The sequence below is a fragment of the Photinus pyralis genome, unplaced genomic scaffold, assembly GCF_008802855.1.
Source record: "Photinus pyralis isolate 1611_PpyrPB1 unplaced genomic scaffold, Ppyr1.3 Ppyr1.4_LG1, whole genome shotgun sequence".
Taxonomy (NCBI): Eukaryota; Metazoa; Arthropoda; class Insecta; order Coleoptera; family Lampyridae; genus Photinus; species Photinus pyralis.
Window position 1 is genome coordinate 62,269,643 of NW_022170249.1, and position 25,072 is coordinate 62,294,714.

The window sequence follows — 25,072 nt, forward strand, 5'->3', positions numbered from 1 at the left end:
TTCAAAGCAAAACGAATCTCTGAAGCATTCGACGGTAGATGTTAAGTTGGAAATGGAGTCGATGGAGGCCTTCGAGGCGGGAACGGTTGCCTATTGTCTGATCCTGCACGACGCACTAATTCAATACAATCCTCTGACCGGGGAAGTGAAGAAACTATAATTTGTATTTATTTAATGTATAAATAAAATGTAATGATAAAAAATGTTCGTAGTCTTATTTCAACCGCGACCCCAAAATGAAGGTAGTGATGCAGAAGCAAAAGCTGCTCGTTCAAAATCTCGACATGACGCCAAATGTGGACCACAAAAAAACCCATGGCGTATTACTTCCAAACAGCGTAAGATGCGTCATTTGTGGGCCGTCCAATTGTGGTAAAACGAATACGATGCTCAGTCTGCTAACTGAACCTAATGGCCTACGCTTCAAACACGTGTACGTCTATTCCAAATCGCTGAATCAGGACAAATACAGGGTTTTGGGGGAAATTTTGCAACCAATGAAGGACATTGGCTTCTTCACATTCAGCAAGAACGCTGACATTATGGAGCCCAGTGCTGCCAAACCTAATTCAGTTTTTATCTTTGACGATATCGCTTGTGAAAAGCAGGATAACATTAGAGCGTACTTTTCAATGGGCAGGCATAACGCCATCGATTGTTTCTACTTGGGTCAGACGTATTCTAAAATTCCTAAACAATTGATTAGAGATAATGCTAATTTAATTGTCCTATTCGAACAGGACGACTTGAATTTGCGACATATTTATGAAGATCACGTCGCACCCATAATAACCATGCAGCTGTTTCGAGAGATGTGTTCGGAAAGCTGGCGAAACCCGTATGGGTTTATGGTGATAAATAAGGATGCCGATGTGCAAAACGGTCGTTTCAGGAAAGGCTTCGATCACTATATAATACCGTGAAAACATGTTTATTGTTCAGTTCAACTGTAACGGCTTTAACAGCTTTAACAGCTCTAACAGCTCTAACAGCTTACAGTTTTAACAGCTGAACAGCTTTAACATCTGAACAGCTTTACGAACAGCTGAACAGCTTTAACGAACATCTGAACGGCTTTACGAACAGCTGAACAGCTTTAACGAACAGCTGAACAGCTTTAACAGCTGAACAGCTTAACAGCTTTATTGGGGAACAGACCCTGTTCCAGTTGATCTGTTCATTTCATATCGGTTTACCTGTTCCGTTGATCATGGATAATAAGGAGATGGCCTTGAAACGAAGAATAGTTCAGGCGCGTAAAGCGATACAGCAAAAGTACAATCGTCTCAAAGCGGATCGTTTTATTAAAGAAGTGGAATTTGTACGAACGTATAAACCGCTAATTCAACCGCTAGCTCAGATCGTAAAGAAAATCGAACCGCCATCATCGGTTATAGAAACGAAAAAGGAGGAGCCATCAGAGGACGAAGTATTTACATCACCCCCTAAAAAACGTCAATCTCCTGTAAAAAGAAAGTCACCACAACAACGTACGACTCCTGCGATACCTTATTACTCGCGAATGAGACGAAGGCCCTCTTCCCTTACCGAGATCAGTCCGCTGGCTAGACTTCCCTACTTTCAAAAATATCCGCCAACTGATATTAGTCCTATGGTTAGACCTTTTCACCCCACGGCTACTCCATCATTGAGACAGCCGCCATCATTTCTACAGAGTACAGTGATAGGAGAGCATCAACCGGAGGAAGAAGAAGACGAGTCCTCTATTGCATCAGAATCATCTGCTTCATTACTTGATATGCAAGGTTCGCAAGCCTTTTTGGAACAATACAAACACCTACCACGTATATACGTTGAGCGCATGATAAGAGATACGAGTAATGCAATTGACACCACCTTTGGAATTCATTATAATGTCGAAACGGATAAGTGGAGAATGGGCAAGACTGAGGTGACGATAGATGACGAAGATTTGGTCATTAACGGGAACCGGTACAAAGGTACTGCGGGGCTATACGAACTTATCATCATGAATGAACCGGATGAATCGCTAGTATCCAAGCAGGATAGAAGTAACTATAAGCAGATAATAATAGCAACTCATGTCGCACGGCGCAATTACGACCCCACAGAACAGATTCGTGGCAATAAGAGCAAAAAGTATACGCTTATAATAAAGCCTCTACTAAAGGAGGAGGAAGCGGCGAATAGGGGGCGTGCGAAATCGGGAAGCGGTATTACTCTATTCAAGGAACTCGACCGGCCGATCGAATTCAAATACTGGAATAGCGTGCATGAATTGATTAGAGACCTAGAGGTTTTATGGGGTGAAAAAATGGCAGGCAACACAGGAGTAAAAAATGATATAATATCAATCGTGGAAGAGCTGTACGAGGAGGGTTACATACAAAAGCCCACGCAGCGATTTTTACGTCAACTAGTATAAATACCCCATTTCCGTCTTCCCCGCCTACATTCATCATGGATAAATTCGGACGTTCTCATACCCATGCTCAATTTGGAAAATTGCTAAAGACAAAATTTTCCATTACCGACGATACTATAAATGTGGAACGTAAGAGACTAAGTAATGTTGAGGATCCTATTGAACGTCATGATGCTCTAACCTTACAACATTACCTATCAACAAGACTGGATCTCAATGGAAATCGTTTGATGAATGTGGCCGATCCAGTAGACGATGGCGATGCCATAAATAGAGGATACTTCATGTATTACATGCAGATTGCGAAAGTACCTGTAGACGGTCTTCGTAATTACGTGGAGGCACTAGAGGAAGAGTTGAAGGCGGTCAAAGCAACCCTACATAAACTAATAGAGGATGCAGCAAGTGGTAAATGAGCTACATAAAGCAGCACGAAAAAACTTCCCACGTAGACGTACCATCATTAAGGGATTTGATGATCTTTGGCAAGCCGATTTGGCCGAATTTATACCTTACGCTAAACAGAATAAAGGCTACAAATACATACTGGTAGTTATCGATTGTTTCTCAAAATATCTGTGGACGAGAGGACTGAAGACTAAAACGGGTGAGGAGGTGACAAAAGCCATACAGGCTATTTTCAAAACTACCAGACGTAGACCGAAAAATCTACAGACCGATGCGGGGAAGGAATTCTACAACAAATCATTTGACAAACTGATGGCGCGAGAACAGATTAATCACTATTCCACGTACAGTACAAAAAAGGCTGCCATAGCCGAAAGAACAATTAGGACGATCAAAAATTATTTATACCGACAGTTTAGTCTAAGTGGAAAATATGTATGGATTGATGCAATTGAATCAATCACGAGCGAGTATAATAATCGTAAACATCGAACAACGGGGATGAAGCCGATCGAAGTAAAGGCCGATACACAGCTGAAGGCTTACAGCCACATCAAGCTCTTCAACAAGAGACATCGTTTTAATGTTGGCGATGTAGTTCGAATTAGTAAGCACAAGAGTGTGTTAGCCAAGGGATATACTCCGAACTGGTCCAGTGAACTGTTTAAAATTGCAAAAGTGCAAATAACCAATCCGGTGACGTACTTGCTGGAAGACATGAAAGGAAAGCCGATATTGGGAGGCTTTTATGAGCAGGAACTGCAAAAAGCTAAATATTCCGATATCTATTTGGTGGAGAAGGTGCTGCGACGTAAGAAAGATAAAGTGTACGTCAAGTGGTGGGGACTGGACGAAAAATCTTGGATAGAAAATGATAATATCGTATTGTAATTTTCGCTGTAAATTAATAAATAAAGAAAACAAAAGCTTTTTTGATCTTTTTTTATTTTTCCTTCCAATTACCATACAACATATTTTTCATTTTTTCTAGTAAAGCTATCGTTATTGACAATTTTTTTAAGAATATCGTACGTTTTCTGGTAATCGTTCAGCAGCGTCGAGGGCCATACGCTGCTATCTGGCCCACACCTCCAACCCAGTAGAGCGTTAGGATCTTGTGTACCGGTTCTTATATTTTTCAATAGCCACTCGTAGATTTTCCGATGGCGAGCATCTTGCCGTGGACTAAAATTATACCTAACATTCGACTCTTGGCAAACATCAATAAATATTTGCAGCGCATTAAAGTTTGCGTATTCTGCCGCTGTGCATATAGCATCGTTAATGACATACGAACTATCTTTATACATACTACTACTAAATACATTATTTACACTATTTGCTCTTAAATCTGCTATAAAAGTTGTAAAATACAATGGTACACTAGGAGCATGAGCGTCAGCAAAACGATCACCGTTTACACGGGAATAATGGTTCATTAAATTATCCAACTCAATCTTTTTATGAAATAGTAATTTAACCATTTCCTTGCACACATTTTTTGATATTGCGCACCAGTTAAAACACTCATCCGGAATAACAATGCGCTGTAAAATGTTGTTAATGAAGAAGTAAGTCTCGATAGAGAACGAAGTGGTGTTTAATATAGCGCACTTTAAATGTCCGAAGTATATTGCGTGCGAAGCACGAAAAATGTCTTGTTCCAATTTTCGATCATTACTTTCCATGCTACTATTACTGCTACTACTGCTGTTGCTCGTCATCACACACACACGCACACACCTAAATTAACAGAAAAAGAAAATTATAACACAAGGTGAAAGAGGGTTGTGGAATATTGATACAATTAAGTGAGAGAGTTATATCCCCAAGGACGAGTGTTAATACAATCGGGATCAATTTGTCGTTTATCGTCATGTGGGCTTAAAACAATCTTGTTCTGTTCAATGGTGAATACTGCATGTTTTTGCGATTTTATTAGATGCTGAGACCGTTTCAAGATTGCATCGTTAAACAAACAGTTTTTGTAGTCCTCTAAAGTCAGTTCACGGATACTGGCGAAAGTTGCACCTTTTGATTTTTTCAATACTTTACCGTCTACATAATAAGCATACATTTTTGCCCTTAGCCCTACGAACTCTAACATTATTTTACCATTGTTCTCGTCTTTCATCAGACCGGGAACTTTTTTGTTAACCAGGGGTATGCCAAAAGCGTTATTAGGACTATAAGCCGAAGTATCAAATCGAGCAATGTTTTCTCTTATCGACTGATAAATGTCGGAAACTGCGAATGAGTATATCAAGCTATCAGTGTCGGTGTATAAGAGTTTTGCGCGATTTTTGAATTCCCTTAAAACAAAATTGTAGTGAAAATCGTAAAGAAACGTTTTTGAAACGTCTAAAACTGCTAAACCGGCATAAATAGGTTTATTGAGCAGCACTTCTAAACGGTTCATTTCTATAATGGCTATGTCCTCATTATCGCCGAAAAGAGTGCAACTGTTAAAGTTCGGCTTCGATATATACGCCCCAGCGCCGTACCGTCCTTCCCATGTCGTTACCAAATGCACATCTTTATATTTCCTTACATTTTCCATTAGTTTTCCATATACACTGTTTACCATTAGCTTGTAAAAGTGTATCTCAAATTCATTACTAGATTCTTGCCGCTTTTGCGTATTTAAATCGATATACTTTTTTAACCAAGGCGATTGTCGAAATTTTAATACGCGATTAATTTTGACGAGTTCTAATCCCTGCTTTATGTACAGTTTCAAATTTCTATAATGCAACACATAGTTCTGTTTCGAATACAATGTTAGCATTAATTTCTTAAAATTAGAATGAGGAGGGTTTCTGTGCTCTGGTGCCAGAGGAAGATCATTATGCAATTGATGGAGATTGGGCGGATAATTTAAGTCGCAATCCAAAATGTAACCGATTTCTGCATCATCAGGGTGGTTCAATATATCTAACGTTTCAAAAGCATCGTCATCTACAAAGGAAAACTCCCCGTAGGGCAAAAATTCACACATTGTGGCACCATACAGGGAATTGACATCAAAATACATCAAGTAGATCGATTCAAGATCTGGACGATAGTCATCTTTCATGTATGTATTGTTAGCCTTCGCGTATCTAGTGGAACATTGAGTGATACCACCTCGAATACCCTTCTCAATGAACATAACTTGATCAATATTTGTTAGAAGTTCTAATTTAATCTCGGTAATTTTGAGCATGGCATCGAATGCGAGACCAGGTGCCGTGTAATAATGCAAGAGATCCAGTTTATAAGTTTGTAGACAAGTTTCACGAAAATTTTCAAATATATCCGCTAAAAGTAGCACGTCTGTTTTCAAATACAAATCCGAAAATTGACCGAGAGTTTGAATCGAAAACAAGTTCCATACTTTTAAAGCATGATCATAATCTTCGTCGGTGATGCCTTCGTTACGCAATGAACTAAAAAAATTATCTTTTGGCGGTAACTGAGTTTCGTTTAATTTTTCCCAAGAGTCTACGTATTCGTAGGGAAAAACACCCTTTCGTATGACCAAATTAAACTCGGACTCGTTGTGACTTTGCGAACGCGTTATCGTTTTTTTATCATTTCCCAAATACGAAGACAATTTTTCTATGCTACTGCTCATAAACCTAAAGGAGTCGATAAATCGAAAATTAACCTTTGTACCCTCTACGTATTTCGTAAAGGAGATATACTTCTCTTTGTTTAAAGGTAAAAGTTTTATTTGTCCAGGCATACCGGTTGCAAGTTCGCGGATGATGAAATGTGAATCGTATCCACTTAGATTATGAAATACCACCGGTATGGCATGATTATCTTGATAGTTTATATTGCATGCCTGATGTGATGCGCCCCTGTATTTGGACGTAAAATGGCAATGATCTCGGCACCGAATTTCGTTTTCGGAAAACGCCTTCTCGCATATGTGGCAATGAGTGGCGCTCTCGAAATCTTGTTGCTGTTTCTCACTCAATCTTTCCATCGGTCGAGGGTTGTTAATAATTGTATTAGTCCACATCGCGATACTTCGTAGATGGTTAATAAACCAAGTTACGCAATCCTCACCTCTATAGGACCAAAACTTCGAGAGCGATTCGTCATACGCACATTTCAAATAAAAAGCTATGCCGTAAGGTACATGCCTTTGAAATAGGTTAGTGTTTTTCCCTGTATCGTAAATTGTATCACATTTTTCCAAAATGCTTTCTATATCCGCGTAAATTGCAAACGGAACTTTTTCCTTATTAGAATAATGAGAAAACTGTACAAATTTTTCAGATTCTCTAGGCAATCTTACCGCACATTTATTTACTTGATGACAGCGCATCGTATGCTTTTCCAGTAACGGATTCGAAGAGAAGTGATTTAAGCAGATGTTACAGAAAAATTTTGCATGTCCCTTTCTCGACAATTGCGACGATAATAAACGTGATAGATTTTTTATCCACGCAAAATGATAGTATTTAGAATTAGCGCCATTTGTATCAGATGATAAGACTAGTAAATTGATCGTATCTGCTCGAGGTTCGCGATTTCTACTTAACATGAAAGGAAGTACGTTTCTCTTTTCTAAGCAATACAAGTTAATGGCGAGATTATTCAATCGTTCGAACTTCTTTATATCGGTTACCTTAATAGGGAATTCAATATTTCCACGGTTCAAAACAGCATCGACATGGGGGTAACTGAAAGGTCTATCGGGGTTAGATTTCGCGGGATAAAGGGCGGAGACGACCGACCACAAAAAACAATACTTGTCATTATTTCTAACATTGATAACCGCTCTCTTAAGTGCTATAAATCGAGGGATTTTAATATAGGTGGAAAAGCGTCCTACTCTAATGGGCATGTATTTATTTATGTTTATTTTTACATATAATACCTCCCTTAAACTCCAACCAGATTGACACTCTTCAAAGCCCTCAAGCTTCCCTCGCAATCTATCAATTACCTCCTTCCGATACCACTCTTTTAGATTACTACCGACATCAAGAACGCTATTTTTTGTGGCAAACGTCTTGAGATCTATATTAAGATTTTGAGGATGTATGAAATCGCATGCAAGAACCACGTTTACTTTTAGCATGGATTGTCTTAACATTTCCCTAACCTTTCGTGCAATGTTATTAAACGCCCTATCCAAAAATATTAAAGGATCCTTGTATATCGTATTTACAATAATACCGGTAAGTATTCGACTCTGAAAGCAGGAATTTAAAGTTTGCCAAATTAGGGCACGAGATTTGGGACCGTTGTTACTAGAAGGACTGTTAGTAGGGGTATCACTTATTCCACAACCCCCTTTTTTTCCCGAAACCTTTTTCAATTGTTGAAGTAACCTAACCAGATAAAATTTCAAAATGCCTAGATTACTTTCTAAAGTACTGGGGTTCTCTAGGCGATTGTCTAAATGAATTCTATTATTGATTGCATTTTGTATCAATGAAATATTTGTCCTTAATATCGAAATATGTCTCAAAATTTCCGGTTTATGTTTTAATAATGAAACAGCTTTTCGGGTCAGCTTAACTATTTCACTACTAAGAATTGCAACGGATGAAGATTCCATTGTCACTACTTACAGGAATTGTCTATCTAAAGAACTATTTCTTTCTCGGAAAAAAGATATGTGAGTACTGATATCCTTGTCACAGACACCTCGCGTACGTACAATCGACACTGTTGATGGTGTATTGCACTCGCACGACGTCCTATACTAGCCGCGGGGGGATTTGAAGATGCAAGTAATGTTAGTATCGTCACCTTATATATAGACCAGGTGTTCAGGGTCAAATATGCACAATCAGCTGCACTAGTGTGGGAAGTATCAGAATCATACGATCTATCGTTCTCACTCATTAACACAATCTTTCTTTAGTTTTTCGCAGACGTTACAACAATTTTACAATATATACTGAAAATTTTCCCCACACTTTATTATTAGTTAGCATCGAGCTCTGCAGTGTAGTAAACGTAATGCCTTTACCTTCACGAAAAATTCCAAAAAAGTCGGACCGCGCGCCGAAAATAAAAAAGGTCGAGATACTGCAATCCTTATTAATAAAACCACCGACAGCGACGACCAAAACTTTAACAAAACGACCACCACCATTGGAGACGAAAAACGCGCCGCCAACACCTAAAATGGATTCAGCGTCTCTGCCAGTAGTAAATAATGGAGGTCCATTATTGGACGAGGAAGTGATAACAATCTATTCGGATAATTCTACAATCGCGTAAGTATACAATATTTATGATTTTTTTCTAAAAGTTATTTTCTACCTCTTTCTCGTTATGTTAAAATGTAATTGCTTTTTACAGAACCGGCAACTTGGGTGATAGTTTGGAGCTAGATCTTCTGTTGGCCCAGTTGGAAGGGGACCCCGCTGCTAGTTTTATGTTCGAACCAGCTCGGTAAGTAAAAATGTATTTTTTTCTTTTCTACGTGCTTATGATAAAATTCTCTGATTTCAGAATAATTCCAACACCGATACTATCCCAACCAATGCGGTCGCCTACACCACCACCACAGCCACCGCTACCACCTGCACCGGTGTTCCCACCTCCTCAGGCAGAACGACCTGTCATGCAAGCGGGCCAAAAACGACCGTAAGTTTATATCACAATACTTATCGAACTCCATCGTAACAGATTATTTTTTTATTGATTACAGTCGCTGCCATGACAACGCCTCGCCGTCTACCAGTAGCGGAAAAATCAAAAAAGGGGGCAAGAATTTAGCAGACATAATGGAGATGGTCGGATCTGACCTGGAGGAAAGCTACAGGGCGGACAAACCTAAGGCGTCGCAGCATGAGGGGATTATGCAACCAAAAACGCCACGGGAGCTAACACTCACCACTTACAGCAGCTGAAAAGCATGGAACCGGTGTACCGGGCCAAGCTGTTGGGGGCGCGTGCCAAGACGCACGAATTGCAACGTCAATTAGATGATGCAAAAAAAGAAAAGAAACGTGTCGAGAAGGACCTTAGTGACATTGAGGACTTTCTCAAGTTCCTAAAATCTAAAAAATAAGTTTTTTATGTAAGTAGGTAATAGTTAATATTGTTAAAGGTAGACATAGGTTTTTTGTATATATAGATTTAAGTAATAAATAGCAAATAAGCAACACATAAAGTCTTCTTTTTTACATGGTGGTGGTGTGGTCATGAATCATAGGCAAGAAAAAAGATGTCTGTGTGAAAACATTGGTATAGAAAAAATAGTTATAGCGTAATAGTAAAGCTCATGCAGATCAAAATGCAGGAGATACGCAACAAGTAAACCCTTCTTTTTTACTTGGTGGTGGTGGTGGTGGTGTGTTCAGGAATCATGGACTAAAAGAAATCGTGTCTACATTGGTGTACAAAAAATAGCTACGCATATCGTTATACATGAGGTTATGCAGCCTAAAATGCAGGAGACCGCATGTATAATTGCATAAGCGCACTTGAAGCAAGACCGCTTATTATGTTCAAAAATTTCGCGGTGCACGGATTGCAAAAATTCGTAGGTTCTAATCAGTTTCAAATGTGATCGCATAAATAAAGAAGCTCGCTACAAGTAGCGTACTTCCACGATCTCGCTTTTTACCAATTGTACGTAATGTACACAAAATTACGGCGATCGCATAAAGGAAGCGCGCGAGGCGCGCTCCCACGATCAAGCTTAAGTAGCCAGCGCTGCTGGCGGATGATTGACAGCCGCGGGGGACCGCGCGGATAGCGCGCGCGGGCAGCCTTCATCCTAATAAAGGTGATGGTGTTTCAGACGAACTCCGCGGACACATATGAGTTGTATTCATTCATTCTCCTACAAGGTACCGATATCGCATTCGAACGCTGCTCGCTTCCGCTGTATCGTAAACGCTTCAAGTAAATCCCGCTGGATTTACTGCAACATCGGAGCAGTTTTTTTTTGGATTTCCATCCGAAATATTGTTCAAAATTTGTTCTCCCACCTTTTTTGAATAAATGTGCTGCTTTTTGTTCATTTACCTAAAATTACTTATATTCTGCTATTAAAAATTAGTTCTATTAAGGTTTAAAAATGTGACCCATTAGTAAAAAATAAGGTACCTACTACCTAATATTGACAATGTAAATTGAAATGAAGATTGAGAATAATTCTTTCGCGGTTTCCGAGATAAAATGTTTATTTTTACGTGCACAGGTCAATGTAATTCATTATGATTAAACCCATTTCTCCTTCGCACTTCAATTGTGTAGGTACGTAGGAAATTTCACCCGTCGTTAAATAATTATACAACATATATTCATGCGTGTTTTATTTCTTTACTGCTGCTGAAGTACATACAATAATTATTGATAGGAGCGCCAGCCCTTAAATATACATGTGTAGTACAAAAAATAGTAATTTTGATAGACGTTGGCTCTTTCAACTTCTTGTGTGCAAGCGCACTTTACTCAATTTTCGTTGCACCTCGAATACCTCCAGGTCCCATTTTAATATCTTTATTTTCGTAAGCAAATCCTCAATTCTCTTGCGGTTTCGGCTCACTTTTACAAATGTTGTTGTTGTGGTTGATGCTGTTTTTGTCATCGTAACGGATGCTCTTTCTATACCAAGATGAATATTACAGCACTCATTCCTATCCTTTATATACCACCTTCAGTTCATAAACAAACCACTTCATGCAAACCTCTGATACTTCCCTGAACATGATCAAATTACTTTAGCCCAGGCGCAAACCTCTTAACGCTAGTGTGGTTTAGAAACAGCCATATATTCGTTTTAGACAAGAACCTTGACGTTAGCTCAGTCGCAACCCTCGCAGTTCAGAACCATTCAATTCTAGTGACTTTTCTAGGGGATTTTTCATCTAGTGAGATTTAGAATCGGCCGTACACTACCATCGACAAGAACCCTCAGGCACAAACCGACTTACTTTAGCTCGGACGCAAACCTCTGATACTTTATCTTGAGCGCAAACCTCGACCCCTTGACGTTAGCACAGGCGCAAACCTCGCTACCGCAGTTCAGAACCACTCAATTCTAGTGACTTTTCTAGGGATTTTCGTCTAGTGAGATTTAGAATCTGCCATATATTACTACTCTTTGTTTATTGCGGTATTCTTTTAGACGGCGAAGCAGTCTTTTATAAATTTTTGCATTCAAATTTGGAAACGTTATATGCATATTCTCAATCCCTTAAATGTAAATATGTATTGCGGGTACGACGGTTGGAGGGGCAGAATGACGTTAAGAATGAACATTTTATTAACCTAGTGACAAATTCAAAACGTAATTTAGGAGATGAGCAATGGATTCGTAAAGTTACGCGGCTCAGCATCTTCGACAATGGCTGGAGGCACTTGGGTTTTCGCGGATCGTAAACCAGATTACTTCCTCACCTTCACGCAGTGCGACGACTGCACCGAAATCCAACTCGTCGTTTGATACGGAGTGGGAGCGGGAGGGTGTTTGGAAGGTAATTTCGGTTCAGTTAAATATCCGATCGGGTGTGCGTTGGCTTTTCAAAAACGCTTATTGGCTTGGAAAAGGCAACACGTGAACTGGAAGGGGGGCTACACGAAATACCAACACAAGGCACGCAAGGCGCAACCCGAAATAAACCTATCCCAAAACAATTTACCACCAACGAAGAAGAGAAACACATCCTTCAGTAGGAACGGTAAGCTACAGTAGTTCACGCATAGTGCTCCATGTGTGTTTTCTTTGTGAACCCGTCTCGAACCAGCTCTGCAGAAATATATATATATATATATATACGCTCTGTATATACTGTTGGTATATATAATACCTGCATATATATGCTATTGTGAAATATGTATATTCGTTTGTTTACGCAGACATAAGCTTTGAATCTATCATTTTCCCGGCTGTCTAGATCGAAGTAATGTCTTAAGAATGCGTTGTACATAAAAAACTAAATATTTGTCCATTTCTTCATTTAAAAATAAAATTTTACTTATTGAAGACAAATATCGGGGTGAAATGGACGAACCTTTTTAGGTTATATTTACTATTTGTTCCAGATGACTCGCACATATACTAAGAAATTAGGAGCTTATGGGAAGAAAAACTACAACTCCGATTATATGAAGAGGGCTGTAACAGCTGTGAAGGCGAAAAAAATGCACTAGAAAAGCGTCTGAACAATATGGAGTCCCCTACACAACTTTGAACCACCGCGTAAATATAGACATTCTAAAATCTACGGGGATAACCAGCATTGACATATGAAACAAAAAGTGTTTTTTGATGGTTTTCAGCTGTGTGCCGAGTGGGGTATCCCGCTAAAACCAATCGACATGCGGTTCAGCAATTGCGGCATATTTCGAATACTTGCGAAAACCCCTAACGACATTCGCCGTCTAATGTACTCAATTACGACGAAACAAATTGTGTGGACGATCCTGGAGCTGTTAGCGGGGCAAAATTGTGTGACGAGCAGTTTCCAAGATTCCTAAGATGCGAAGATTATTCCGTGTAATATTACTCTTAAAGCAAGTGAAAGAAGCGAAGTATTTTTCTATTATACTTCACAGTACACTCGATTGTTTTTAACAGGTGCCAAATAAATTCTGCTGTCTCCAAATTATTTTAGAGCAAAAACGTATTAAGTTTTTTGTAGAAAAAATTTTGTTGCGCCAATCAACCGTATTAGTTTTCAATTTTGTTCATATAATGACGGAAAATTGGAAAAACAAAACCCGCATCTTTTCCAATAGTTTCTAAAACAAAAAAATAGGTCCTTTGGGAACGGCGTTACAAATATTTTATCGGGTGCCGTTGCTGTTGTATTTTTGCACCCTTTGCCACTTTCTTGACGGCAGGTCTTTAAAAAAACTGACAGGGAAGAACAAGAAGTACCCAAGACAACTTTTCAGCAAGCAACACCCTCCAATTAGAGCGATGTAACGTAACCACCAGCATTTCACCACCACCGTTTGGACTGTTTATTGGCATTTACTCATGGACAATTTTTAGGTCAGTTTAACTATATAAACTACAAATGCTAACAGGTTTCATAGACATATATAGGTTTAGGTACAACATGACGTTTCAAAACATACGTCGAAACCGTAATACAAGTTTTACTTGTCCTTCGTAATCAGGCATAGCAGACGATCCCTTACAACAAATGACTATATGTATGATGTAATAAAAGTACTAGTAGGTAATACCTACCGCTAAATAAAATCATAAAATTTTAGTTAAATAGTGCCCAACGTTACTTGAAACGTAGAATTGCGGAGCACTAAACCGGCGTAAAGTCATGTAATAACTAATGTGAAAAAAATTGAATTTTCATCTTTTGGTTAGCGGTGACGATCACGTATCTCTTGTACTATTGTTCATTCATTTATTATAAGAAACTATACACAGCGCGCTACTGACGTCAGAGTACGCAGTCTCGTTGCAGGGTACGCTTTCTAGCCTCTCGCTGTTAGCGATTAGAAATTACCTCTTAAATCAATTAATAATTTTTTTTCGATTTTTTGAAGTGTTATATGGGTTAGATTAGGGCTCTTGGGTCTACGATGGTAGGGATGATCAGATATGTTCCAAAATGAATATACAGGCTCTACACCCCCCAAAATGTCAAATGTAAAATTTCAACCCCCTACGGCAACGCATAAGGGTGGTTGTATAGGGGTGAGGGGTTGAAAAAACAGTTTTTGCGAACAAAGAGCGTCGTCATAACTTTTTTTACATCTTGTACACGTGTGCAAAATTTCAGGTTCCTACGAGTATTTTTTTATTTTTCCCAAGAGGGAACTAATCTCTTGCGGGAAGTTTCAACTAGATGTGGGGTCTCGAGTACTTCCACTCTGCCCACGGACCTGAAAACTCATCCGAGGACGGTGGAGAGCGAGCAACTTAAATTATTTTCAACTTAAGGTGAGCAGTTGTGGTCAAGATAATTTTCATATGATTTTGTTCCTTGAAAAGGTAAGTTTTGGATTATTTAAAAATAATGTAATCAGAATCCCTCATTTTGGAAAAATCATTGTTAAGCCTCCTATAGAGAAGATATACAGTGCACTTGCTCGTTTCAGGCAGCCGGCGTCACTATGGACACCCTTCCCGTGTATTTGGGTTCGAACGACACCCCAGCAGCTAAACGTGAGCGAAAGGCGAGAGCAATTTTTCTTTTAGAGAGTTACGGCGTAGTACCCAGATGACATGGCGGATCAGATGTTCCCTGCCCCGTTTGCGGAGAAGTTTTTGGTACCGTTTTGGATAGAGCGAGATATGGTTGGAGATTTAAGTGTCCAAATGGACATCGGCTGACCCCCACCAGCAACACCTTCCTCTTCAATGCTCGCCTTGAAGATATCGGCGCCGGTACCATTCTACGCATTATTCAGTGCTTTGTAGAAAGTAAGAATATTTTACTGCTTTCAAATTTATCTGATTATTATAAGAAGCTATATGTATTATAAATGATTCTGCATTAGGGGTCAGCGTAAAAGCCTGTGAATGTCACCTTCAGCTGGCGCATGACACCGTCATTGCGTGGTACAGCTATTATAGAGATCTCGCTCGGAAGATCGCTTGGCACGACAGTAAAGGAGCTGCACGGGTTCGAGCCCACTTTTGGTCGAAATTACATGTAATTTCCCATAAGGAATTCTAAGGTTCATTTGGGTGTTTTTGGAGCAGTTTGGATGTGCGCATGCGCGCCCCGCCCCTTTGCGCAGGCGTCTGCGCAGGCGTCATTTGGACGCCATCTTGGAATCCTCAAGTTCTTGGAATCCTCAAGTTCTTGGACGCTTGGAATCCTCAAGTTCTTGGACGCCATCTTGGAATCCTCAAACTTCGACCCCTTCGTACCCTGAAAAATTTGTTAAATGGAACGGATTCGAACCGCCAACCATTGGATTACAAGTCCTATAGCATAACCACTAGGCTAACTAGACTTGTATGATATAATGCTTGGATAGTTGTATTTATATCGAACCTCCTGAAAATTTTTTTAAATGGAACGGATTCGAACCGCCAACCATCGGATTACAAGTCCTATAGCATAACCACTAGGCTAACTAGACTTGTATGATATAATGCTTCGATAGTTGTATTTATAACGAACCTCTAAATATTATTAAATCATAGATATATTAAATGGTACGGAGGTGCCATCTATTGGCGTCGTAATGCATATAGAGGTATATTTTCAACCGACTCCCTCTATTAGATTGATGTGACATATAGGTATAGGGTAGGAAATTGTAATTTCAGGAGACAGGTGCGAGGACCCTCATTCTAACCTATAATTCCATCTCGGAGGTAGGTTCCCTATAACCAGAACAGGAGTGGGCAGGGAAAAAACCCGATAGGGGCTAGGGGCTATTTGGTGGCGTCAAAATGATACGCATCTAACGTATAGGAAACTGCAATTTTGACTTCTTGCGTTAGAAATTTACGAATAAAGTCGGCCGTTTATAATGTACATTTAGATAGCAAACATTTGAACTATCCATCCGTTTGGATAATAGGTATTTATAAATCGAAAGGATGCGAATTATCTGTTTATCGTTAAGGACGCAAAAAGGGTTCCACATTATAAATACCACTTTATCGCATCATTTGTTCTCAATGTGTGTACGAGCAGCAAAATGACATCGGCGCCGACGAGGACCAATATTTCAAAGTGTGAGTGGTTGTTAAACGAAATTCGAGAGTATGTGCCAAACGTAAGTGTTTTAATAATTTTTTAAACTGTTTGCAATTATTAGTTTTAGGGGTACACGATCATGTGCCCGTGTGCACATAATCTGGTTTATGATGAGAGGCGCGACATTCTACTATTTATAGACCCCCTTTTTTTGGGGATTACTATATATGGGTTTTTACGAATTCAGAACCCTCAGGAAGGGGAGTAGCATTTGTGCGTGTAGGACCGTAAGTTTAAAAAAAGTTTGCGACCTGTTTGCATTTTTTTTTTCGCAGAAGATACCAATCACCTCGTCAAAGGAACTGCTACAATCAAAATCGTTGACATCAGTCGTCCTCCTCGTCCTTCAAAAAACTAATGCAGAAGGTGCGTCTCATAATTAAAATCATTAATGTGCAAAATTTTATGTATTTTAAATATTTATAATAAAGGTCCTCGTCGGCGGCGTATTTTTTTCTTTATTAAGGTTCACATACATCGAAAAAATTAGATTACAAATAAAGCTATAGATATTTCACTCATTCCAATCACAATTTACCTGATAAGTAGTATATTCTGTTAAATCAATTTTTCGAGGATCCACATTTATGTTGCGATAATAGTTATGATATGGTAAGTGTTCTAATTCTAATTCCGGATAAAAATGAAGACTCCACTGGTCCATTTGAATTCTGCTAATCAACCGATCAATCCTAATTTTATAATCCTGTTCATTTTCACGTTTATCCATTTCGATGGATCGAAATTCTACTTCTTGTTCTTCTTCTTGTTCTTCTTCTTCGTCACCATTGAGGGACGAGTATGATGATGATGCCGGTACATAAGGTGTTATCCAAGGATGTGACATTTCAGTAGACTCATCAGGAGCAGCAGAACCCTCGTAATATTGGCGCGTATAAGTGTGACGGACGATGCTAGTATTATTAATTCCTGCAATTAACGTAGTAGGATAGCGGCTTTTTAACGTTCGAATTGAGGTTATGTTACATATTTCCTTGTTGGTTAGTGCTTCATGTATTTCTGTTCTCCATATAATTTTCAGTTGTCTTGCTCGCCATAATTTCTTTAAGAAATACAGGATTCTCTTGGGCATGTAGATGTAACCGTATATATTTTCCGGTACAAACGAACGATATTTAAACTTATTCAATACCGCAGCTCCGCTTAATGTTTGCAGAGATCGAGGCTGATAGCGATATATTAATTTGGAGCTTCCTTCACCGGCAGGGACAAAGTTAAATTCCACCACGGTAGGCGGCAACTGAATTACTTCTTCTTGCACAATGGCGACTCTCTGCCGATGTCCATCAATTACAGGCACACTTTCTAACACAACGTCAACAAAAGCTTCTACATCTTCCATGTCTTGAAACAAGTGCAATTATAAACAAAATCATAATATTACGTAATCGTTAAATAGTAAAATGGACATTTAGCTGCGTATATTCTAGAAGAGGAACAAGTTACCGAATTATCGATCTACCTTGTATAGCTTTAGTTAAATTATTATTGGGTAGATACACCTCTTTCCATGACCACCCAGGAGGCAATAAATTCACACTAGAAATAATGCAATTTATTGGAGATGTTTACGGTCTCGTTATAGGATTCCCCATTAGATATTTCTCTACACAGGGTGTATAAAAAATAACTAATAGGCCTACCTTTTTAATAGTACTGCTTGTGCAACAATGAAATCTTAAATTTATACAAGAATTTACTATTTTTAGCTTTATACAGGGGTAGTTTGCTAATAACCTTTAGTCTAAGAATATTCCTAAAATAATATCCTAATTTGTATACAAATTTCCTAGGATTTTGACAATTTGTAACTAATTCATCAAAAATCACAACCTTAATCAACTTCCATCTGTTCAACATCTTGAGGCTTACTGATAGCATAATGGCCCCACGGTAGAGTGTTAAATGAGTCAGGAATCAGGTATCTCTTATCATCCTCAAGACTTAGGGCAATTTTCGATTGCGTTATGGAATAAACTTGATGTTTATCCGTACGAATCAAATTTTGAGATGTAGTTTTGCGCTTATAGGTCTCTAGACATTCCACATAATCGTCAAAAGTAATTTTAGTCTCCACTACACTTTTCTTTATCCCCTTTGCCTTCTTAGTCAAACCATAATTTTTAATAACCGTAGCAATTTCATCCTCATCATACTCCTCCGCTTCCAATTTCTGTTGTAGTTTTATTAAATCGTCCTTAGTGGATAACACTTTAGTGGTGTACAGTTTCGATCGTAATCCTACATAATCAGTCATTATCTGTCCATTATTTTCATCTTTCATCATGCCCAACACTTTCTTATTTACAAGGGGTATGCCATATGGGTTATTGGGGTCATAATCGCTAGTATCGTAATATTTAAAACAGTCGCTTTTTATAGCCATATAAGGGTCTTGTTCACGAATTTCGTAAATTAAGCTGTCCGTATCTGTGTAAAGAACAGTGCAGTTATCTCCAAATCTATCCATCATGTAGTCATAATGGAAGCTGTATATAGTTGTCTTGGCTAGATCAAGAATAGCTTGGCCCACGTATATAGGCTTATTTAAATAAATTTCAAGCTTATTCAATTCTACAGCTACCAAGTTTTCGTTAAAAATGGCGCAAGATTTAAATTCCGGTTTCGCAATGTATGATTCTGCGCCGTAACGTCCTTTCCATTGCGTTAGTAATTTGATATTAACCCGTTTTCTGACATTTTCCATAGTCTTCCCAAAGACTGCGTTATTCATCAACTTAAACAAGTTCTTCTCAAATTCATTCTTGGCTTTTTTTCTTAGTTCTGTATTAAGGTCAATGTAGGACTTTAGCCAAGGGGACTGTTTAAATTTGAGTACCCTATGTACTTTGGAGAGAATTAGACCATGGGCTAATGCTTGCTTCAAGGCTCGATAGTGGATGACGTATTTTTCTTTATTATTTAAGGTCGCCATGAGTTTTGAAATTTCCGCAGCTTCAGTTGGCGGTTTCATAGTCTTCGGGTTGATGTGTAATGCACAGAACGGTAAATCCGTGTGAGCGTCATGCAAATGCTGTGGATACTCCAAATCAACTTCTAGAATGTAGCCTTCATCTGCATCATCCGGAATCGTAGTGATATCGATGTTGGAGTCTACCCATTCAAAGCCTCCATATGGAAGATATTGACTCATACTCCAGCCATACTGGTTATTGATATCGTTGTACATTAGATAGACATCCGGTTTCGTTGAATCATATTTGGACATATATTTGTTGTTTGCATGAGCTCTTCTTTTAGAGCAGACTTGACTTAACCCTCCACGAATACCCCGCTCGACAAAGAGAAACATATCCTGGTCGGTAAGGAGTTCCAGCTCTTGTCGCGTGTATTTCAACATGGCATCCCAAGTAAAGCCTGGTAGTGTAAAATAGTGGGCCGGATCTAAATCATAAGTGCTAATACAGCTTGATCTAAACTGTTCAAAGACATCTGCAAGGAGTAGAATATCAGTCTTCATGTACAAGTCAACATATTGACCCAAGTTGCTGCAGTTAAATCTGCTCCACACCTCCTGAGCTCTACGATACATTCTTCTGGGACAGGGCTTATCTTCCAATTTATTGTAAAACGCATCTTGAGGAGGCAGACACAGCTCATCGAAACGGTCGAACGAGTCGAAGTAATCATACGGCATAATACCCTTTTTAGTTAAAATATTAAATTGATCTTCAGGTAGTGTAGAGAATTGTGACTTTAGATTAGGAAAGTTCGTTAGAGCTGATGATAATTTATCTAACGATGATGCCATAAACCGGAAGCTGTCTATAAATCTAAAGCATATGCGTGACTCGTTGATGTGTTTGGTAAAAGAAATATATTTCTCCTTGGTTATAGGGAGCAAGTCGATCTTGCCGTCCATTCTAGTGGCAATATCTGCTACCACAAAGTGAGCATCATATCCACTCAAGTTGTGGAACACCACCGGAATTGTATGAGTGTCCTGGTAGTTGACGTTGCATCCCTCACATGCCGCTCCGCGGAAGTTGTTCTCCGGGATAAGGTGATTGTGATCTCGAACTTTCTTTTGACCAGATTTAAATGACTGTTCACAAATATGGCAGTGCGTTGCTGCTTGAAATTCAAGTTCCTGCTGTGGTGTCATATGCATCTTGTAGGGGCAAAGAAACACCGTAGAGACATCTTCCGCAAGCTTATTCATCTCGTCAGCAAACCATCGCATACAGTCTTCACCGCGGTAGCTGTTGTAGAACGAAAGAGATTCATCGTATGAGCACTTGAAGTAGTATCCCACAGCTGCTGGAATATGTTGTTGGTATGCAGTCTTTTTTGTGCTAGGTTTCAGAACGCTCTCGAGATCTGCATATACGACAAAGGGGGCTTTTATTTTATTTTTAAAATTTTTAAACTTCAACATCTTTTTTTCCTCTGTAGGCATCTTGATGGCTGTATCATTCTTTTGTATGCAATCCTTAATATGCTTATGTAATTTATCTTCAGAACGGTAAAAATGTAGACATCTATCGCAAATATACTTTTGCCTTTTTTCTTTGCTTAACTGCTTCGATACTAGCCGTGAAAGATTTTTTATCCAAACATAATGGAACTTGGTCGATTGTTCGTAGCAGTCTTGCACTAAAAGCAGGTTCACATGTTTATCCCTCTTTTCCTTCGTTAGGTAGGTAGGCAACGTATTAAATTGGTCTTTTTTCTCCTTCTTCAGAATATACACGTTAATGGAGATGTTGTTTTGTTTTTCAAAGTTCGGAATTTGTCGCATAGTCATCGGAAACTGGATCCCTTTTAGCTTGAGCACGGAAGAGTAGTGAGGGTATTTGGATATTCTTTGAGGATGTTTATCAACAGGATACAACGCTGAAACCACCGCCCACGCAAAGCACGCATTGTCATCGTTCTTAACGTTGATACAAGCTTCTTTTCTCTTAATCAGGACAGGTAACTCAATATATGAAGAGCCAAGTTGAGGTGTAAATTTGTTAATGTTCACTCCTAAATTAACAACGGCACTAAGTCCCCAACCACTATCACGTTCTTGAAATTCCGATAATTTCTTCATTATTGGTTTCTCAACCTTCTCCTTAAACCACTCATCTATGTTAGTATCCCTATATATTGCCGCATTTGATGTTGTAAAGTACTTATACTCATTAAGCATCTTTTCACCTTGAGTAATCACAAATTCCCCGCAAAAAATCGCATTTATTTTCACAGCCTCATCTTGCTTCAACGCGTTATGAATTCGGCTTTTGAAGATGGTCTTACAATCCATTAAGAAGTTGCCGGGGTCTTTATGTTTAAGATTAGTGATAACTCCAGTTCGTATTCTATTGCTAAAAGCCGAAATGGAGTCATCCCAATGCACGCGATCTTTTGCGGTTTCTTTTCTATTACTAAAAGCCGAAGTGGAGGTTCCTTTATTCAAAGATATACCCAAGCCTCTCCTTTGTTCTAATTTAAAGTGTTTACGCATCGATTTAATATTACGTAAACAAGCCTCAAGATGTTGCCTTTCACCTATGGATAATGACCTACGCATCGAATCTTGAATCCTACGTCTAGCCTTATCACACTTAATTATCCCTTGCCTCACGGTTTTGCCACTATACTTAGTTCTAAGCACACTTAAAATACTTGCAATCTGTTTTACTAAATCGGTAAACATCTTGCACGTCTAAAAGCCCAAAATACTAAATAATAAAAGCAATATTAATAACAAAACTCACCTATAGATATAATACGTTTAAGAAAATACACACTAACAGATAAAATACGACTAATAAATTCGCACCAACAGATACAATACGACTGATCTCAACGAATGATCGAATTGGAATGGGAAAAATCTGAATAATGTATCGCATATATAGCGAACTCCTCCTAGATACCACCATTGAATAAAAATAGTGTTTTTATTCAATGATACCACTCAACGTTACGATAAATTCGATAATAAATGTATAGGGAGTTGCGAAAGTTATATAGGTTGGTATAAGCAAATTCTATTTATAGGTCATTAATCTATTTATAGGTATATTAGGAATAAAAACAATTTATGCAAAACGTGTTTTATTAAGGGTATCTAAACATTACGGCGTTATTTACTATACCGTGATTTGTGCAATTGCATTTTTCAAACAATTTTTCGGACTCCTCGTTGGAACAAAATGCTGAAAATTCAGTAACGCCAATGATGTGAGTCACAAGTTCGGCGGCATATCCTCTTCTTCGATACTCCGGTAAAGTATAGACGTAATTCAGCATCTTAAGATTTTTATGAATATCTAGAGGATCGAAGTTCATTCTTGATATTAGCGCAAATGCTGCAGGTTTCGAATTCAGGTACCTAATGTAGCAGTAGACGCCCTGATCGATGTACCACTGATAGAGAAAAACATCATCTATCTTTAAACGCTTTATCTCCTTAACTGCTTCTTTACCTCGAAATAATCGTATATTCGTCATCTTCTGAACTGAAGACGTATATCACTCCACATCTATATTTATATGGGTAGGTATGTAATAACGGAAGCAGCATTCGGACTGTTTCTTATCAAAAAGCAACTCATTCACTTTTATTTTAAGAACCTTGCATTTATGCTTCCGCGCAGAAGATTCTAGAACAAGCAATTCTATAATTATCATCATTTTTCTAGAACCATAACGGAAGCAGCATCCCGCTCCCAATCACATTTTTTTCTAGAAGAATGAATAAATAGAATTACAGCATCCGCTCTCCCAATCATCAAACCTTGTGTAGCTATTTTTAATGAGGTTTTCCTGTTTTTATCGCACTTGACGACTGAAACCCGTTAGAGTAGGAAATTTGATAATAAAATGGCATCGAAGTATAATTTTAAACTTTCGGCAGGTTTTTCCTGTTTTATCACACTTGACGACTGGAACCCCGTTAGAGTAGGAAATTTGATAATAAAATGACATCGATCTATAACTTATAATTTTATTATACATACTGAAGCTTTGCCATTACATCATTAACAATAATTGAGGGATTGTAATGTAATATTTCTTCTAAACACATTTTTCTGTAATATACTTCTATGCACAGCTGATTAATTAAGTATCTAGCATCTTCGTATACATCAGCGATAGGCGCGGTCTCCTTATTACTTCTTTTCAAGTCAACCATTTTATTGATAAATATCTGGTAAAAGGTAGCGAAGTTATAGGACCCTAGCTGTTGTAGTCTTGAGTTTATTGCATATTTCATGTTGAACAACTCCTCAATCTCGGTTCTATGCATGCAGCACGATTGATTAAATTGTCGAATATCGATGGTGGTTATAATTTTATCTGAATCATCGGTAAATTTCCAGTTATAAAGTAAGCCTAAAGTGTCACTTAATGGTTCATAGTAATCTTCATAGTTGACGTCTTCATAGATGAGGTCTTCAGCAGACCAACATTTTTCTGTTTTCTTTGATAGATATAGCTGTATTTCGGTATAGGGCTGCCATTTCAAAAGATTGTTCCAATCTTCAACAGTCAATATGACGCCGCAACCCTCGCTCTTGCAAGAGAGGCGTAAAACAGGTTCCTGATGAAAACAAGTGCTATAACCTATTTCAATATCCTTACTATCACTGAGAACGTATCGTACAGCACCAATTAACGTTTCCTTTGCCGCTTGACGATAAATTTCAGCTAATTCCTCTTCTAAATAACTATATGATGGTAATGATGATGATGCAGTAGCATCCAATGACGAACAGAACCAACAATTACACATGTTATCGCCTTCACTCTTGTAGTTAAACTAAATTATGGGAAAAAACTTATAGATCGGTATGAATCAATAGCGTAGTGGAGAGGGAAACAGCATGATGTGATTTAAGAACCTTAGCCTCCTTACCGGCAGGTTTGTCCTCTAGGAATCAGCCATCTTGCTAACTAATACAATGACCTTGCCTACCAGGTCCAACGGGTATGTCAACTAGTCCAGGTGGTTTGTCATCAGCTTGTCAACGGGTTGTCTGTTCATATCGGTACCAAACCGGTTCAAAGCTGTTCAATAGCGGATCAACATCGGTTCAGAGGCGGTTCAAAGCAGTTCGAAAGCGGTTCAGAAGCGGTTCAAAGCAGTTCGAAAGCGGTTCAGAGGCGGTTCGAAACCGGTTCAAAGCAGTTCGAAAGCGGTTCAGAAGCGGTTCAAAGCAGTTCAGAGGCGGTTCAAAGCAGTTCGAAAGCGGTTCAAAGCAGTTCGAAAGCGGTTCAAAGCAGTTCGAAAGCGGTTCAGAAGCGGTTCAAAGCAGTTCGAAAGCTGTTCAATAGCGGGTCAACATCGGTTCAGAGGCGGTTCAAAGCGGTCCAATATCGGTTCAAAGCAGTTCTAAAGCAGTTCGAAAGCGGTTCATATCGGTACAAAAAACGGTTCAAAGCAGTTCAAAAGCGGTCCAACGGCTTTTTCATCTGATCCAAGGGCTCTACCTATCTGATCTAACGGCTTTGCCAACTGTTCCAGCGGGGTTTGCTAACTGACCTAAAGGAGGTGTGATCCTTTTAATTCCCATAGCTCGCTTTTCCGTAAAGACATAAAGGGGTTCAGAACAGAGGACAG

The 25,072-nt window shown here is 38.8% G+C and overlaps 2 protein-coding genes and 1 long non-coding RNA gene across 4 annotated transcripts in view; 2 read left to right on the top strand and 1 right to left on the bottom strand.

Annotated features, from left to right (window-relative positions):
* The window catches only part of LOC116160382, a 31,364-nt gene extending 8,205 nt beyond the window's left edge, over window positions 1-23,159 (bottom strand). Inside the window, exons 1-2 of one of the 2 annotated variants that reach the window (XM_031473571.1) lie at window positions 22,221-22,236; window positions 17,250-22,168 (exon numbers count right to left, since the gene is read on the bottom strand). In XM_031473571.1, coding sequence (XP_031329431.1) covers window positions 18,329-22,159 — 3,831 coding nt within the window. In that variant the 5' untranslated portion in view covers window positions 22,160-22,168; window positions 22,221-22,236 and the 3' untranslated portion in view covers window positions 17,250-18,328. Of the gene's footprint in view, window positions 1-17,249; window positions 22,169-22,220 lie in introns of those variants that run through there. The other variant, XR_004143199.1, reaches the window with a different exon arrangement.
* Window positions 5,757-9,904, top strand: LOC116160383 (myb-related transcription factor, partner of profilin-like). The gene is made up of 4 exons (XM_031473572.1): window positions 5,757-9,042; window positions 9,128-9,220; window positions 9,281-9,415; window positions 9,480-9,904. Exons 1-4 carry the CDS (start codon window positions 8,783-8,785, stop codon window positions 9,679-9,681), a joined length of 690 nt encoding a protein of 229 aa, XP_031329432.1. The 5' UTR covers window positions 5,757-8,782; the 3' UTR covers window positions 9,682-9,904.
* Window positions 16,311-16,832, top strand: LOC116160387. The gene is made up of 3 exons (XR_004143203.1): window positions 16,311-16,492; window positions 16,541-16,700; window positions 16,749-16,832. It is a non-coding gene; the product is annotated as an uncharacterized LOC116160387 (long non-coding RNA).
* Window positions 23,160-25,072: the final 1,913 nt, after the last annotated feature.